This window comes from Microplitis demolitor, chromosome 8 (genome assembly GCF_026212275.2).
Source record: "Microplitis demolitor isolate Queensland-Clemson2020A chromosome 8, iyMicDemo2.1a, whole genome shotgun sequence".
NCBI lineage: Eukaryota > Metazoa > Arthropoda > Insecta > Hymenoptera > Braconidae > Microplitis > Microplitis demolitor.
This window is the reverse complement of record NC_068552.1, coordinates 249,548-267,633: the sequence shown is the minus strand read 5'-3', so window position 1 is coordinate 267,633 and position 18,086 is coordinate 249,548. Positions and strand designations below refer to the sequence as shown.

Sequence of the window (18,086 nt, the reverse complement as noted above, 5' to 3'; positions counted from 1 at the left end):
AAAATATGTCCGCAAAATTTTTCTACGACGCATCATTGCCTAGTTATACAAATAACAAGACGCAAAAAAAAATTTTCCATGTTATTCTTATGGAAAATAGAAAACTGCGATATAAAACTAAAGTTAGCCGAAGAATTATTAAAAAAAAAAAAATATTTGAAAAAATTGCACTAATAGTATTTTTAATTTTCTACATGTGCATATTTTTATTTTATTTTTTTTTATACTAAATCATTGAAAAAAAAAATCTAAAATTATTAATCGTCTATTTTAAGAACTCTAATTTTCCCGCGTCTTTTTAAATTTAAATTAAACTTTAGAACCTGTTACCTAGAAAAAAAAAATTTTTTTAAACACCCTCATATATATATTAAATAAAATAATAAAATAAATTACCTAAACTTGAAGGCAAATGAGTTTTAAAGTCCAACAGAGGACTTTGAGGTGGATGAGAGGGAAAACTCATGGGCGGATATCGCCACAATAAATCCGTGGGACTGAAAGGTAAAGATATCCCTGGTGGGAGACGGGAATCCATTCCCGTCATGCCGCCAGCAGCTGAGACCGGCGGTAGTTGCGGCAACTGAATCGTCGGCAATAGTTTCATAACACGACGTTCACACTATCACCTGGCTGCAACACAAAATAAAAAAACCTTAATATAAAATAATTATGTTGCTTAATACTCTAAATTGTACATCAGATCTTATTACAAAAAATTAAAACTAATTAATTTTATTATTTGACTTTAATTACAAGATTACTTATACTCATACTTATATGTTATCATAAACTAAAAGAATGTCGCGTGAGAGTATTGTATCGTAAAACGCGGTCTTAACGATAAGTTTATAAGAAACAGTGACTACTGACGGTAGCAGCAGGAAGACCAGTATCCGTTCTTGTCCCGGATTTGCATACCGCATTTCCATCGACGTCGAAGGTGCTTCCGTTGTAAAAACAGCTTCAACAAATACTATATATACATATACATATACACACGAAAAAAAAAAAAAAAACAGAATATTAAAAATTAATAAATAGTAGTAAAAAGTGGAATCTGTTATCAATAATTAGTACTATTATGTGCTTAATGCAAAGTAGTTTACTAATTTCTGCAGATTCCTAAAAACTACCATCAATTATTTCTAAAAGTAACTAAATATTATTACTTTTAGGTATAATACGTGGGTTATTAGTGAAAGTTAATTAATATATGGCATAATCTATTAAAAAGTAATTATTGGTCAAATTAACAATTGGTACACTGAGAAAAAAGTATAGTAAGAATTTTAATACTATAGTAAAATTAACTAACATATATGAAAAAATACATTCTGTATTGTATTTATTACTAAACGATTAGTAAAATTTACTAGTTAGTAATAATTACATAATAAGATATTCAAAATTACTATGCGTACTGTATTTTTTGCTAAGACGATTATATTTTTTACTATTTGTATAGTAAATTCTACTATGCATAGATAAAATTAAAAGTTGGTGGGGATAGTATATACAAATATGTATTACAAGTTTTGAAACTTTTGTCCAAAGGAGACATCGGGCCGTCAGACATAGGAAAGAACTCGTGCGCGGGAGATCAGGGTTCGAATCTCGGTTGAAACAAAGTGACTTTTTAAAAAACAAAAATCGACACCAACACCAATACAGATAACATAAGTAACAATAATAATCAAAGTGATAGCAATAATAATGAAAAGTTAAAAGCTAATAAAAATTTTATTTAATTTTTTTTCATTCGAATATAGTAAAATTTACTAAACGGAATAGTAAAATTTATTAAACAGGATAGTAAAATTTACTAAATATAACTAAAAATTAGTATGCAATATAGGAGATTTTTCATAGTCAGTATATGAGAAATTACTAAACGACTTGTAAAATATGCTTATCTGTTTATTAATTTTTCATATAAATCATAACCGCTTCAAAATTACTATTCAAATTTAGTAATTATTCTCATATTTTTAGTACAATTTACTATATTTTTTTCTCCGTGTAGATACTGATTTTTCCGGCCGGAAATCGCCAAAGTTACTAACTTTTATTTTATAAATTCGATATCACTTAAAATATCATTTATACATCATTATAAATTAATTTACAATATACATAAATCGAATAAGTGGTAAATAATAAAATGAAAAATTAGTATACTAGATACTGATTTTGTTTCTCATAAAAATACCGAAAATTTTTAACTCTTATTTTATAAATTCTATCCCATTGACTAATAATTAATATAAAATGTTATTTATTCGTTATTATAAATTAATTTATTATATACATATATCGAGTAAGTGGTAAATAATAAAATGAAAAATTCGTATACTAGATCTTTATATATTAAGATGTACGTTTACTAATTTTTTCGTTCCTCATTTTTAAATTTTTCTGTTTATTTGAATAGTAATAACTGTAGATATCAATTTATCGATTCTTTTTCATATTAATTTTAATATACGAAATTACAAATTTTGCTCTTCTGCGTATCAAATTTGAATATAAATAATATCCATTTTGTAATATATTTAATGATCCTGGTTTGGTATTAGTATCGAATATACTAATTTTAAGTCGAAAATAAACCACAAACCATTAAAATTTTGAGCATGATTTTTTTCCATGCATATTAATTATAATAAAAAAAAAAACATTAACAATAATAGACATTTTTAATTGCTCCGAGCTCGGAGTTTAAAACTCACAAGATTAATCTTTGTTATTTTTTAAAAGAGGCTCATGACGAATGAAGTCATCTCGTCAATTGGCTTTCTTGTACTTGTGCTGACCAATATTAACCCCACTTAAATTATTATTACAATTCGTTCATTAAAAGCTCGGACAATTGTGTAAAATTTATTATTGTTATTTATAAAATTTAAAAAAAGTAAGTAGTACACGCATGAGTTGAATATTTACATGTAACAACTATACATCAGCATTTAAGTATCGCTATTGGAAGTAAAGGCTATGACGTGGAAGATGGCAATTTCCTGGTGCGAGAGAGCAACGCGAGACAACGGCACATCGACCTTCGCGTGCCGGGAGTCCGCCTTCTCTTCGTGCCCTCTTCTTCTCTTTTCTCCTCCACCGCCACCACATCAACATCGTCGTCGTCGTCGTCGCCGTCATCGCCTCACCTTTTATCAAGCTGTCTCTCCTTTTCTTGCTCGTTTCCTATTAGTCTCTCCCTCTCTTCCTCGCAAGACATTTATATATATATATATATATATATATATATATATATATATATATATATGTATATGTATACTCTAGCTTTCTTCAACTGACTTCCCTTCTCTTTGTCCTGTACCTTCACATTACCTCGAGCCCTGTACACTACTTATTCTCGCTCACTGCTACTTTGATTCTTACGCAAGAAAAAGTAACAGACCAGATTCTCCTAGTGTGGAGTGTGGTGTAGCGGGTTCTGTTCTTCGTGTGCCAGAACTCGCACACATTTTATTTTACCTTTTTTGTTACATAGAATGTTAACACTCATGGCTTATGTCAGTCAATACTTGCTATGAGAAGTTATCATAATTATCAAATAGACATGACATTTACTGTGTATGGATTTTTTTTTTAATTCATTATTCGATAATAATCAGTTACATCAACATTTTATATACTTTTATATATTGGTATATAGAAAAAAAAATTTTTATTTACCCGAAAAAATTTTTTGCATTGAGTTTAAAACACGATCCTGTAGTTGGCAGACAATTAACAATTTTCGGATTCTTTTCTCGATAATTAAAAAAAAAAAAAAAAAAAACCAAAAAAATGCACTTGTAGAGAATTTTAAAAACTATGAGTGCAATTTTTGGAAATATTTTTTTTTTTTTATCATTTGTCGTTTAAAAAGAAATCAAAAAATTATTAGACTGACTAACTTTAGAATCATGAGTTGGCATACAGTTAACCATTTTTGAATTTTTTTTTTTAACAAATTAATAACAAAAAAATCAAAATAAAAAAATGCACATGTAGTAAAATTAAAAAACTACAAGTGCAATTTTTTGAAATATTTTTTTTTTTATAATTTATCGTTTAAAAAAAAATTCAAAAAATTATTAATTGATTAACTTTAGAATGATGAATTGGCAGACAATTTTCGAATTTTTTTTTAACAAATTAATTACAAATAAATGAAAAATAAAAAAATGCACATGTAGAGAATTAAAAAAACTACAAGTGCAATTTTTAAAAATATTTACTTTTTCATAATTTATCACTTAAAAATAAAATCAAAAAACAATTAGACATCGGCTAACTTCAGTATAATTGAAAACAAAAAATTTCACGCCAATATTAAATTAAAAAAGAAGACCTAACATGTGATTTTAAAGCTTTCATATAAATCTTAGTATATTTTTTCAATAATTTTTTTTGCAAGTACATATGAAAACCAGTTGATGAATAATTACAGCTCAAGAGTGACCATGTGTAAAAAAAAAAAAAAAAAAAAAATTCCGGGCGACACAAAGAAACAGAGGCACTTATGTAGTGTGTAGGATCGAGGGGAATACGAGGTCGACATACGGGATCGCCTTAATCGACTTGTCGGAAGTCGATACAGCGAAAGGTCCCACGTTTGAAGCGCGACCTCGTGGTTGAACGAGCCGTGCTGGTATATATATACATATACTAACAGTGTTGTTATTTCTTACGTTAACTGGTCCAGCAAAGAGCAAAGTGAAGCTGTGTATTAACAAGTATCTAATGTATAAAGTCAGAGCAAGTGGGGCCAAGCCATGCCGGGTCATCTCACACTACTCTATAAACAATCTTATAAATATGAATACATATATATATATATATATATATATATATATATATGTACATTAAATAAGTAACAGAATAACAAATATATATAATCAGAAAATAACAGAGAAAAATAAGCAGGCGCGGCTTTATATTCTGTTAACTTTACTCAGTTCATGTCAGAAGTTCGTAACATGCTTTATTCATACAGCAACGCGATAGCTTTACATAATGCATATCGGGCAACCAACGGCAATCGGTTATAGGTCTCGCTTTCTCGCGAGAACGCGTAAGAATGGCGCAATCCGGAAGCTAATAACTTTAAGACTTTTAAATTAAATTGAGAACCACTGGAACCGATTCCGCGATACCAGGCCTGGTGCTGCTGCTGCTGTCTTGTCTTTAGCGCTTTTGCTACGGAGAGCACGATCTCGTAAGAAGTTACGCTCCTGGGTAGAGTAGTGACCTCTTCTCTTCCTACTCCTTTTCTTTTTTATTATCTCATTCTGTCCCTGTCTTCTTCATTTATGCCTGAGGGGATCTACACGGCTTAAATGGCTTTAATAATGTCACTTGTGCAATTGTCGCCGCGAAAAATAATAATCATTTTTTTATTTTAAATTATCATTACGTTATGTTATTTATTGTCTCTTCCTCGTTTTATTAAAACCTTTACTCCACTACTTAAATCATGTCTAAACACATTTCATTTTTAGAGTTATTATCTGCTATTGTGTCTTATTTAAAGTTAATTTAAAATTTATTTAATTATTATAAGTAATGAATAAGGAAGTTATGCTATAGATTTTATACTTCATGGAAAAAAATTATGCTCAGTTTTAATAATTTTTTATATTCAAATTTGATACGCAAAAGAGCAAAATTTGTAATTTTGTATATTAAAATTAATATGAAAAATAAACAATAAATTGCTATCTACAGTTACTACTATTCAAATAAACAGAAAAATTTTTAAAATGAGGAACTGAAAAATTCGTAAACGTACACACCTGGGTCAAAAAAAAATCTTAAATTTGACTTGATTTAACTTAATTTCCTTTAAAGTCGTCGATATGCCGACAACTGTAGTCCAAATTTTAACTTTTTAAACTTCCCGGGTCGAAAAATTTGATCTGACTTTGGTGTAACTGGACTTAAACGTAACTTATTTCGACTCAAATCGATCCTAACTAAGCCACAAAAAGTCAAATCTAAACCAAAGATTATGGAGATGTTACAGACTAAAAAAATTAAATTAATTGAAATTTGAAGGATTTTGACTTAAATTTTAAGACATAATCAAGATTTTTTTTCAACGCAGGTATTAATATATAAAGATCTAGTATACGAATTTAATTATTATTTACCACTTATTCAATATATGTATATAATAAATTAATTTATAATAACGAATAAATAATATTTTATATTAATTATATGTTAATAGGAAAGAATTTATAAAATAAGAGCTGAAAATTTTCAGTATTGTTATGAGCAAAAAATCAGTACAAGGAGAAAAAAATATAGTAAAAATTACAATCTTATAGTAAAATTTACTAACATATATGAAAAAATACATTCTGTATTGTAATTATTACTAAAAGTTTAGTAAAATTTACTAGTTAGTAATAATAACATAATAAGGTATTCAAAATTACTATGCGTATTGTATTTTTTGCTAAGACGATTATATTTTTTACTATTTGTATAGTAAATTTTACTATAAGTACTATTAATAAATACTAATTTAAAAAAGTTAATTTTTTAATACAATATAGGATTTGTTACTATACAAAATAGTAAAAATTACTATTCGCAATGTATTTTTTGCTAACACGATTATATTTCTTTACTATCTGTATAGTAAATTCTACTATGCATAGATAAAATTAAAAGTTGGTGGGGATAGCACATACAAATATGTATTACAAGTTCTGAAACTTTTGTCGAAAGGAGACATTGGGCCGTCAGACATAGGAAAAGACTCGCGCGCGGGAGATCAGGGTTCGAATCCCGGTTGAGACCAATGATTTTTTAAAAAACAAAAATCGACACCAACGCCAATACAGATGACATTAATAATAATAATAATCAAAATGATAGCAATAATAATAAAAAGTTAAAAGCTAAAAAAAATTGAATTTTATTCTTTTCCATTCTAATATAATAAAATTTACTAAACGGAATAGTCAAATTTACTAAACGGAATAGTAAAATTTACTAAACGGAATAGTAAAATTTACTTATCTGTTTATGAATTTTTCACATAAATCATAAGCGTTTTCAGATTACTATCCAAATTTAGTAATTATTCCCATATTTTTTAGTAAATTTTACTATATTTTTTCTCCGTGTATCTAGTATACTAATTTTTAATTTTATTATTTACCACTTATTCGATTTATGTATATTGTAAATTAATTTATAATGATGAATAAATAATATTTTAAGCTAATGATTAATCAGTGATATCGAATTTATAAAATAAAAGTTTGTAACTTTTACGATTTCCGGCCGGAAAAATCAGTATCTAAGATACCAATTCTTAATTTTACTGATCATTACTTTTTAATAGATTATGCTATAAATTAATGAACTTTCACTAATAAGTCGCGTATTATACCTAAAAGTAATAATATTTAGTTACTTTTTGAAATAGTTGATAGTAGTTTCCGGAATCTACAAAAATTAATAAACTACTTTGCATTAAGCACATAATAGTACTAATTTTTGATAGCAGATTCCACTTTTTACTATTATTTATTAATTTTTAATATTCTGTTTTTTCCGTGTGGCAATACTACCGATTTCTTTTTTAAATGTTGGCGCCACGTGCTGGCATCCGTAAGAGCTGTTGATAATAACGAGAAATAATATATGATCGGATGAAGATATATTACATATATATTTTGTATAAAAATAAGCGAGTTTTTATTTTATGTTCAGTTGTAAAGTAGAGGAAGAGAAGCTGACGCAAGACGAACCAGGAAGGTCCTTGACGCTTTGACAACTTGAGATTCAAGTCAAGAGATTTATCACAACATGCGGATATAAAACTAAGTAATCCGTTGCTCATATTCTCCGTCACGTCAATTGATCTTTTATTCTTTGTCGCAATAATTCCGCCATATTTTATCATTTTTCTTTTTCCTCATATATGCATATATATGTGTTCCGCTACATACTTCCGGGTTCATCTAAGTCATAAAAAATTTAATTTTAAAAGAGTTTACTTAGATGTCACTACTGTGCCACGTTTTTCACATGTGCACAGTTTAGAAAGAAATACTTTTTACATAGAAAAAAAAATCTTTTAGAAGACAAGTTCAGGAATAAACTCAAGATTTTCTTGAACCGAGAATTTTTCTTGGTCAGAGAAAATTTTTACACAGAAAAAAAATTCTTGACTGAAAGTAAATATTCTTAGTTCAAGAATTTTTTTGAAAACTTCAATTTTTTTGAATCAAGAACATTTATCTTGAATCAAAAATTTTTTTGAAAATGTCAATTTTCACTTTGAATCAAGAATTCTTTTTGAAAACTTTAATTTTCATTTTGAATCACGAATTTTTCCAAATTTCAATTTTCTTGAATCAAGAACATTTATCTTGAATCAAGAATTTTTTTAAAAATGTCAATTTTCACTTTGAATCAAGAATTCTTTTTGAAAACTTTAATTTTCATTTTGAATCACGAATTTTTCCAAATTTCAATTTTCTTGAATCAAGAACATTTATCTTGAATCAAGAATTTTTTTTGAAAATGTCAATTTTCTTGAATAAAGTATAAATCTTTTTCGATGAAGACAAATTTTCTTTGCTCAAGAAAACCTTAACTTGATTCTTAAGAATTTTTGCCTTACAAATATTTATCTTGAAGCAAGAATTTTTTCAAAATTAAATTTTCTTGAATCAAGAATTTTCTTCAACTTTAATTTTCTTGAATAATGTAAAAATCTTTTTTAATCAAGATGAATTTTCTCTGCTCAAGAAAATCTTGACTGGGTTCCTAACAACGTTTGGCATCCAAAATATTTTTTTGAATCAAGAATATTTACCTTTACTCAAGAATTTTTTTTTTCTACGTACACGCACATATAAATGTATATAAATACTGTTTCTACTTGACATATATTTTTTAACTGTTATCAATAAAAATCTCTTGAATCTAAAAATTGCGCAACCGTTTGAAGCTACGTTACCAAATCACAGACCAGTAAAGTGAAAATGAATCTGGCAACCACTGGACCAGTGAATAGAATGGCCCAGGTTCGTCTTTTACTTATATTTCTAGTTTTCTCTGTAACAGCCACCGCACTTGGTCGGATTAAAAGAGAAAATGACTTCTCACGGTGGCGTTATCATGTTAGATTAAGAAATATTTAAACAGGTGATGATATAACCTTTTGCTTTTCAGTATAACGAAATCATTATCTCTAATAAACTTATAGTTAACAACGTTATGGATATTTTAAATTTTTTCTTTTTCAAATTAAAAGTAAAAAAGTAAGATAATAATTGCACCCGCCGTTTTACTACGTTTGATTTAACTTGGTAGTAAATAGACAAAAGTTTATCTTATCGATAAGTTTGAAATAACGTTGAGGTCAACAGGAATTTAAGTATTATCATGACAATTAGTGTTTTACGTCCAATTTTAGTTTGAAACTCGAGTTTAAAGTCCAAAATTGTTATGCTCGTAAATTATCCATGTGTAATAGTGATATGATAAAATAAAATTATTATTACATACGATGGGGACAGAGTTACTCGGCAACTTCCGATTAATACTCGGGTAAAATCGTCATGTGTTATGTGTTGGGTAGACTAACATAAGCAATGAGACATGACGAGATGGTACGCGACATCGTCGACGCTAACGTGTGATGCATAGGGAGACAAACATGACACAAGACAACAGGGAAGAGCTTTCAAAAGAGTCTACTACACTAGACAACTCATACCCATATTAAAACGCATACTAACACATCCTACATACTCCATATTCACACTTATATATGTATTTACACACATGTTACGCATGCGCGTTATTACGCGCGTAAGCATAATCATTCGCTAGTTATGCATCAAGTGAACGATACACTAGTCTAATATGTAATTAGACTGAAACTAGACTTAATTAGTTTTTTTCTATTCTTCAATTTATAAAAATATATATTGAAGGAAAAAGTGTAGTAAAAATTACAATACTATAGTAAAATTTACTAACAGATATGAAAAAATACATTCTGTATTGTAATTATTACTAAACGTTTAGTAAAATTTACTAGTTAGTAATAATTACATAATAAGATATTAAAAATTACTATGCGTAATGTATTTTTTGCTAAGACGATTATATTTTTTTACTGTTTGCATAGTAAATTTTACTATAAGTACTATTAATAAATACTAATTTAAGAAAGTCAATTTTCTAATACAATATAGGAGTTGTTACTATACAAAATAGTAAAATTTACTATACGCAATGTATACTTTGCTAACACGATTATATTTTTTTACTATCTGTATAGTAAATTCTACTATGCATAGATAAAATTAAAAGTTGGTGGGGATAGTATATACAAATATGTATTACAAGTTCTGGAACCTTTTGTCCAAAGGAGACATTAGGCCGTCAGACATAGGAAAGGACTCGCGCGCGGGAGATCAGGGTTCGAATCTCGGTTGAGTCAAGTGATTTTTTAAAACACAAAAATTGACACCAACACCAATACAGATGACATAAATAACAGTTATATTCAAAATGATAGCAATAATAATAAAAAGTTAAAAGCTATAAAAAATTAATTCAATTTTTATCCATACTAATATAGTAAAATTTGCTAAACAGGGATGGTAAAATTTACTAAATATAACTAAAAATAAATATGCAATATAGGAGATTTTTCATAGTCAGTATATGAGAAATTACTAAACGACTTGTAAAATATGATTATCTGTTTATTAATTTTTTATATAAATCATGAGCAATTCAAGATTACTATCCAAATTTAGTAATTATTCCATATTTTTTAGTAAAATTTACTATATTTTTTCTTTCAATAATTAATTTAAATGAAAGGGAACTCATATGTGTATATATATATGTTTTTTTTTTCACTTGGAAAGTTTACACTTGATAGTCTGTAAGAAAAAGCCTTATAGAAGTCGAGAGGCGCCAGTATGATGATGTTCGGGGTCGCCGACCGATACAGGGTCGCACACAAGGAACCAAGAATTTGCGGACACACATACCAACATTTGCTTATTCCTACGAAAATGTATGACGCACAGGGAAAATTACATATGTCGTATTCAGAGAACATCTTCGATTTAAAGTTATCAGTCGCATGCATATGTAATAATAATTCTTGTAAGTCAAACTACTGAGAAATGTATATTATTTTTTATTAAGTTTAAATGATATCTTAATATATATATATATATATATATATATATATATATATATATATATATATATATATATATATATATATATATATATATGTTCTTTGTTATTTTATAAATTACAACTTTCAAGTACGAGGACGTACGATAAAATTTTAATTTTATTTAAACTTCATATAGTTTATAATTAAATGATATCTTATCGCTTGTCCCAAGTGTTTTTGTGAAACTTGGTAGACAGTCTGATGCGATATATGTTGTATATATATGTGTATACTTTTATAGCATTTTTAAAACAATATTTTCATTACAAAGAAAATTATTTAAAATGTGTTGCACATTAAGCTGGAATGTTAAGTGTGTACACAGATATAACTCGTGTTTTTTTAACGTACGTGACTGTTATTACAACCGGAAGTTTATTAATTTATTGATTACATATCTGTTTAATTATTTAGTTATACATACATTTTGTTCTTCACTCAATCGAATAATTTTTTATCAATTAATTTATCAATTATTAATCTTAAATAAATATATATAGACACAATTCATGTAAAGGAAAATTTTAATTTTCAAGAACAGATTTAAATGTCAGTTATTATTTTTAACGTCGAATTATTAAACAGCAAAAAAAATTGTTCTTGTTTAGATAATTTTATTCGATTATCTTATTTGTTAAAAATTAGTATAAATAAATATGAGCTTTTTTTTACCTAAATTATTTTTTCAGTTTAATTTTTAATTAATTAAAATAATTAATGAATCAAAAAATTAATTATTATTAAATAGTTTTTTTTTGTATAATATATATATGAATATATGTTAATAATATTATTTAAAAAAAATTATATTCATTATATATGAAGTAAAAAATTTTTGATAATTATCTTCAGTTGATTATTTAAATAATTTTATTTTTTTTTATTAAATAAAAAAATTAAGAAGAATTATTGAAGTAAAAAAATTATTTTAATTTTTTAGGTTCTGATATTGCTCCAATCTACTTTATATATTTTTAATTACACTATTTACTTGGTAGATAAATAGGGACATAAAAAAAACAATCAATTAAAATTAAATAATTTCATAAATGACTCAATCGTCATTTTTCCAATTATATTTTAATTGACATAATTGATTAATCATTAAATTAAAAAATATGTAATCTCTAATTATTGATAAGGTTAAAGCAACAATAAACACTATAAGAGACAAGATTATATTTCATTTTTTTTACCGTTAACGATTAATATTATTGAATTTTGATTTTAACATTAATTAATCTTTTAATTAATCAAATTCATGCTTTTTGATGATAATAAATTAGATTTACTAATTAATTTCAAGTGATGAAATAAATTACCAGGATACAGCAATTATTGACAGGTTAAAAACTCGACTGATCTAACTATTGACATGCTGTTGCTCCAATTATTGACACCCATAATGCGCATGCGTCATTAATCTGTAGAACTAAATGTAAGAAATAAAGTCTCTAAATAATTTCTAATTTATTAATTATTATTCAATTAATTGGACGAATTTTAATCACCAAACTATTCGAAATATTTTTTAATCAAACGAAAATTAAAATCGATTAATCACTTTATTTATAACAATTCAATAGTAAATATATGACAGCGTGGGTTCACCGGAATTGTCATTAGGGTTTGCAACAGATTTATGTTTAAAAAAAGACGTTACGGTGATGTCTACTAATCTGTCAATATGAGATACAACTTCAATATTACGTACTAATTATTGACATCCACTATTTTAAAATTAAAAATCATAAAATTTACTGTAAATATATCATATTGTTAATTTTTGATAATTTATTCGTTTATCAGAAAAAAAGTTGATGTGATTAGATGGAAAAAATAATTAAAAATCATCGTTTTAAAAGACTGCTTTTCTAACCGGAATAGTTAAGAAATTTGACGCTCCCAAGCTGTTTTGATAGACACCAATAAATTTAATTTTTTTTATTAATAAATATTTGATATTTTTCATTAACAATAATTCTTTCAATTTTTCAATTATAAAGATTGTTTATAAATGTATACGATTATTATTAATATAGTAGATGATTAAGTATGTCTTAAAATAAGATAGAGTGTCAATAGTTGGTGCTTTTACCTTATATTTTATAATACACATGAAAAAAATTTAGATATTTACCAAATGTCCTTACAGTATCAAACTTTTTTAGTAAATTTTACTAATGAATTATCCGCGTGTATTTTTATTATAAACATAATAAGATTAAATAAAATCTTAAAATAAAAATAAAAATAAGAAGTAGTGTAATGTAAGCAACCTGTTACACTTGGTTTAATGTGTAGGGATGACTGAGAATCACTGAGGCCCCCACAAAGAGAGCAGCGAGGCCGTTGGTGCACGTGCAAGCGAGTAACATCAACCGGAAGTCGATAAAAAGCCCAGTTCACCCTCGTCACTCAGCACCAGCTTCTCGTCATGGGAACGAACCTCTTCAGCAAGCGGTCCAGATCTTAAAACCTGCCTGAAGAGGATGCCTTCCTTTCTCCCCCGTCTTATGTCCATCCAACCATCCATCTATCCGTCCAAGAGTCGGGTTGCTCCACCTCCTAACGATTCACATGCTTTGCCTTCGAACCCTCTTTTGCCCTCAGACTCAAAAGTCTTCTTAATTTCACCCTCGGCGTGTAAAAACACAACACACACGCAGTATTGTACCATAGACTTTCAGAGACCCTTCTATGGCTTTAGTCTCATCTCAACAAATTCCTTATTTTTTCCTCACTTGATAGATCCGTTATGTTCCCTAAGCCAAGTGTTCTTTAACGGCACTAACATTTTCCTTTGACTAACTGAACGTTAATACCTACACTTGATATCTGATTCTTAGAACACCATACAAAAAATATGTCTCATCATTTTTTACTATTTTCTTTCTTTACCCGACATCTATGCGGTATTTTTTTTTAAGTTTTATTTATTAGTTTAATGGGGACCCACTTGTATGAATATTGAATTTTCGCGCGAAATTTGAAATTTTTTTTAAAACCGCCATTTTTTAAATTTAAATTTTTTCTTAGCCCGAGGGTCATGGTACAAATACCTTTTACACGGAAAAAAACAGAATATTAAAAATTAATAAATTGTAGTAAAAAGTGGAATCTGTTGTCAGTAATTAGTACTATTATGTGCTTAATGCAAAGTAGTTTACTAATTGTTCTAGATTCCTAAAAAATACGATCAATTATTTCAAAAAGTAACTAAATATTATTACTCTTAAGTATAATACGTGACATTAGCGAAAGTTTATTAATTTATTGCATAATCTATTAAAAAGTAATGATTGGTCAAATTAAGAATCGGTATCTCATACTGATTTTTCCGGCTGGAAATCGCAAAAGTTACAAACTTTTATTTTATAAATTCGATAGAACTGATCAATTATCAGCTTAAAATATCATTTATTCATCATTATATATTAATTTACAATATACATAAATCGAATGTGATAAATAACAAAATGAAAAATTAGTATACTAGATACTGATTTTGTTGCTCATAAAAATACCGAAAATTTTTAACTCTTATTTTATAAATTCTATCCCATTGACTAATAATTAATATAAAATCTTATTTATTCGTTATTATAAATCAATTTATTATATACATATATCGAGTAAGTGGTAAATAATAAAATGAAAAATTCGTATAATAGATCTTTATATATTAATATGTACGTTTACTAATTTTTCGGTTCCTCATTTTTTTAAATTTTTCTATGTTTATTTGAATAGTAATAACTGTAGATACCAATTTCTCGATTCTTTTTCATATTAATTTTAATATACGAAATTACAAATTTAGCTCTTCTATGTGTATCAAATTTTAATATAAATAATAGCCATTTTGTAACATATTTAATGATCCTGGTTTGATATTAGTATCAAATATACTAATTTTAAGTCGAAAATAAACTACAAACTATTTAAATTTTGAGCATCATTTTTTTCCGTGTAGTTCAATAAACTTTTTGTTTTTTTTTTATTATTAACACTATAAAAGTCGCTATTACTGCATTGAAAAGACTTTTTTAACCATTGGGAGACTGTAAATAACTCGCTAAATTTCGAATTTTTTGGTCCAAAAATTTAATCTAGTATTCATTATATATTCATAAATATATCCTTAAAATATTAAAACATTCCATGCAATAGTTTTCTTTAAAAAAATTCCCAAAAATCATCTTTTTTTTATGATACTGGTTGATCAATGTCTAATAATTTCTGAATTTTTTTTTAAACAATAAATTGTAAAAAAAAAAATATTTGAAAAATTGCACCCATAGCTTTTTCAATTTTCTACATGCGCAAATTTTTAGTTTTTTTTTTTTTTTATAATTAATACTCGAAAAAAAATCCGAAAATTTTGAATTGTCTACAACTTCAAAATCATTTTTTTTTTATCTAAAAAAAAATGGATGTATAATAAAACTATTAGCGAGTAAGAGAACCATTAAAGTGATAATAACAAGATAATTAATATTAATTTAAAAATTAAAAAATATAAATTTCGTTCGAAACGGAAACTTTTTATTGATGAGTAATAAAAAAAAAAAGTTTACGGACAAGAATTGAAGATTATAGTTGACGTAGGAATTTTCGGTGGCTATATTTTTTAATAATAAAATGTAGTATAATATAATATAAGTATTGTCGTGTCATCTCACTTTTATGCCCCGCCTTTTACTTCACGCTCTACTCAACCTATATTCCAACCATTGTCAGAACTTCCGAAGAACCTAAAGAATCAAGACATTCTCTATCCTGTTTACATCAATCATAAGTATATATATATACATATATATAATCTAATAAAATATAATTTTAACAATAATAAAAAAATTTTTTTTTTATTTTTTTCAAACAATAAAACACTATATATTTTCATTGTTAATATAAATGTATCATTTTTTTGTTAAAAAGATCAGCTTGATATTTGAAAAGACGTGATTTATTATCCAGGTATATAATACTGAGCTATATCAAGTAATAAGTTACGACTCTGTAAAAGACTACGTGATGTAATATGATGGAATCGTTCCGACTTTCTTATTTCCAGTTTCTCACTTTTTTAAAACTTCTTCCTTTTTCTCAGTTTTTTTTTTTTTAATTTCCTGTTTCGTAAGACGCGATTACATAACGATTCATCGATTCGACTGCGGCAGCCAACCCGGCTCAAGTCTCTTGCGCTTAGTTAATTCTTACGCAATACTGCCGATTACTATACGTGCAAGACCTGTTAATGATGATAATCACTGGTATGCAAGAGGCTCTAGACAACAACTGACAACTATTTCGTTTTCACACCGATTCTCTTCTCTATTTCGTTATCATTTTTTCTTCTTCCTTTTTATTATTAAAAGCTGTCTTAGTATATAACACATATACTTTAGTAACTCATAATTCACACAGAAGAAAAAATGATCGAAGTAAATATTCTTGATTCAAGAAATTTTTTTGAAAACCTCAATTTTCTTGGTTCGAGAAAAAGTTTCTTTGCTCGAAAAAATCTTGACTTGGTTACCGGAAATGACGGTCAAAAAAATATGTTTTTGACTCAAAATAACTTTTCGAGAAAGAAAGGGTTTCTTGGTGCAAAAAATTTTTACTTGTCTCAAAAAAGTTTTTACTCGACTCAAGAAATGTTTTGCATTATTAATTGAAAATGAAAATTTTTTTGAAACGAGAAAAAGTTTCTTTGAATCAAGAAGAAATTTATTGGGAATAAAAAAAATTTCTTGCATCAAGATACACGGAGAAAAATATAGAGTAAATTTTACTAAAAAATATGAGAATAATTACAAAATTTGAATAGTAATCTTCAAACGCTTATGATTTATATGAATAATAAATAAACAGATAAGCATATTTTACAAGTCGTTTAGTAATTTCTCATATACTGACTATGAAAAATCCCCTATATTGCATACTAATTTTTAGTTATATTTAGTAAATTTTACCATCCCTGTTTAGTAAATTTTACTATCCCGTTTAGTAAATTTTACTATATTAGAATGAAATTTTTATTAGCTTTTAACTTTTCATTATTATTGCTATCACTTTGATTATTATTGTTATTTATGTTATCTGTGTTGGTGTTGGTGTCGATTTTTGTTTTTTAAAAAGTCACTTTGTTTCAACCGAGATTCGAACCCTGATCTCCCGCGCACGAGTTCTTTCCTATGTCTGACCGCCCGATGTCTCCTTTCGACAAAAGTTTCAGAACTTGTAATACATATTTGTATGTGCTATCCCCAGCAACTTTTAATTTTATCTATGCATAGTAGAATTTACTATACAGATAGTAAAAAAATATAATCGTGGTAGCAAAAAATACATTGCGTATAGTAATTTTTACTATTTTGTATAGTAACGAATCCTATATTGTATTAGAAAATTGACTTTCTTAAATTAGTATTTATTAATAGTACTTATATTAAAATTTGCTATACAAGTAGTAAAAAAAATAATCGTCTCAGCAAAAAATACATTACGCATAGTAATTTTGAATATTTTATTATGTAATTCATACTAACTAGTAAATTTTACTAAACGTTTAGTAATAATTACAATACAGAATGTATTTTTTCATATCTGTTAGTAAATTTTACTATAGTATTGTAATTATTACTATACTTTTTTCTCCGTGTAGATGTTAATTATTTAAAATTTTTTCTTTAAGGAAAATTTTAAAAAACCGGAAACACCATCCAAGTAGTGGTCTACGACAGTGTGCTTCCTTCGGACCAATGACGAACTGGATTAGAGTTTCCGGGAAGTGACTTCACGGTTGTGAAGGCTCACCTTCATAATTGTATTC

The 18,086-nt window shown here is 26.8% G+C and overlaps 1 protein-coding gene across 1 annotated transcript in view; it reads right to left on the bottom strand.

Annotated features, from left to right (window-relative positions):
• Positions 1-18,086, bottom strand: part of LOC103568723 (ets DNA-binding protein pokkuri) — a 35,471-nt gene that overhangs the window by 6,250 nt on the left and 11,135 nt on the right. The window contains exon 2 of the mRNA XM_008545683.3: positions 397-633. Within this exon, the coding sequence (XP_008543905.1) occupies positions 397-607 (211 nt within the window). The 5' untranslated portion in view covers positions 608-633. The remainder of the gene's footprint in view (positions 1-396; positions 634-18,086) is intronic.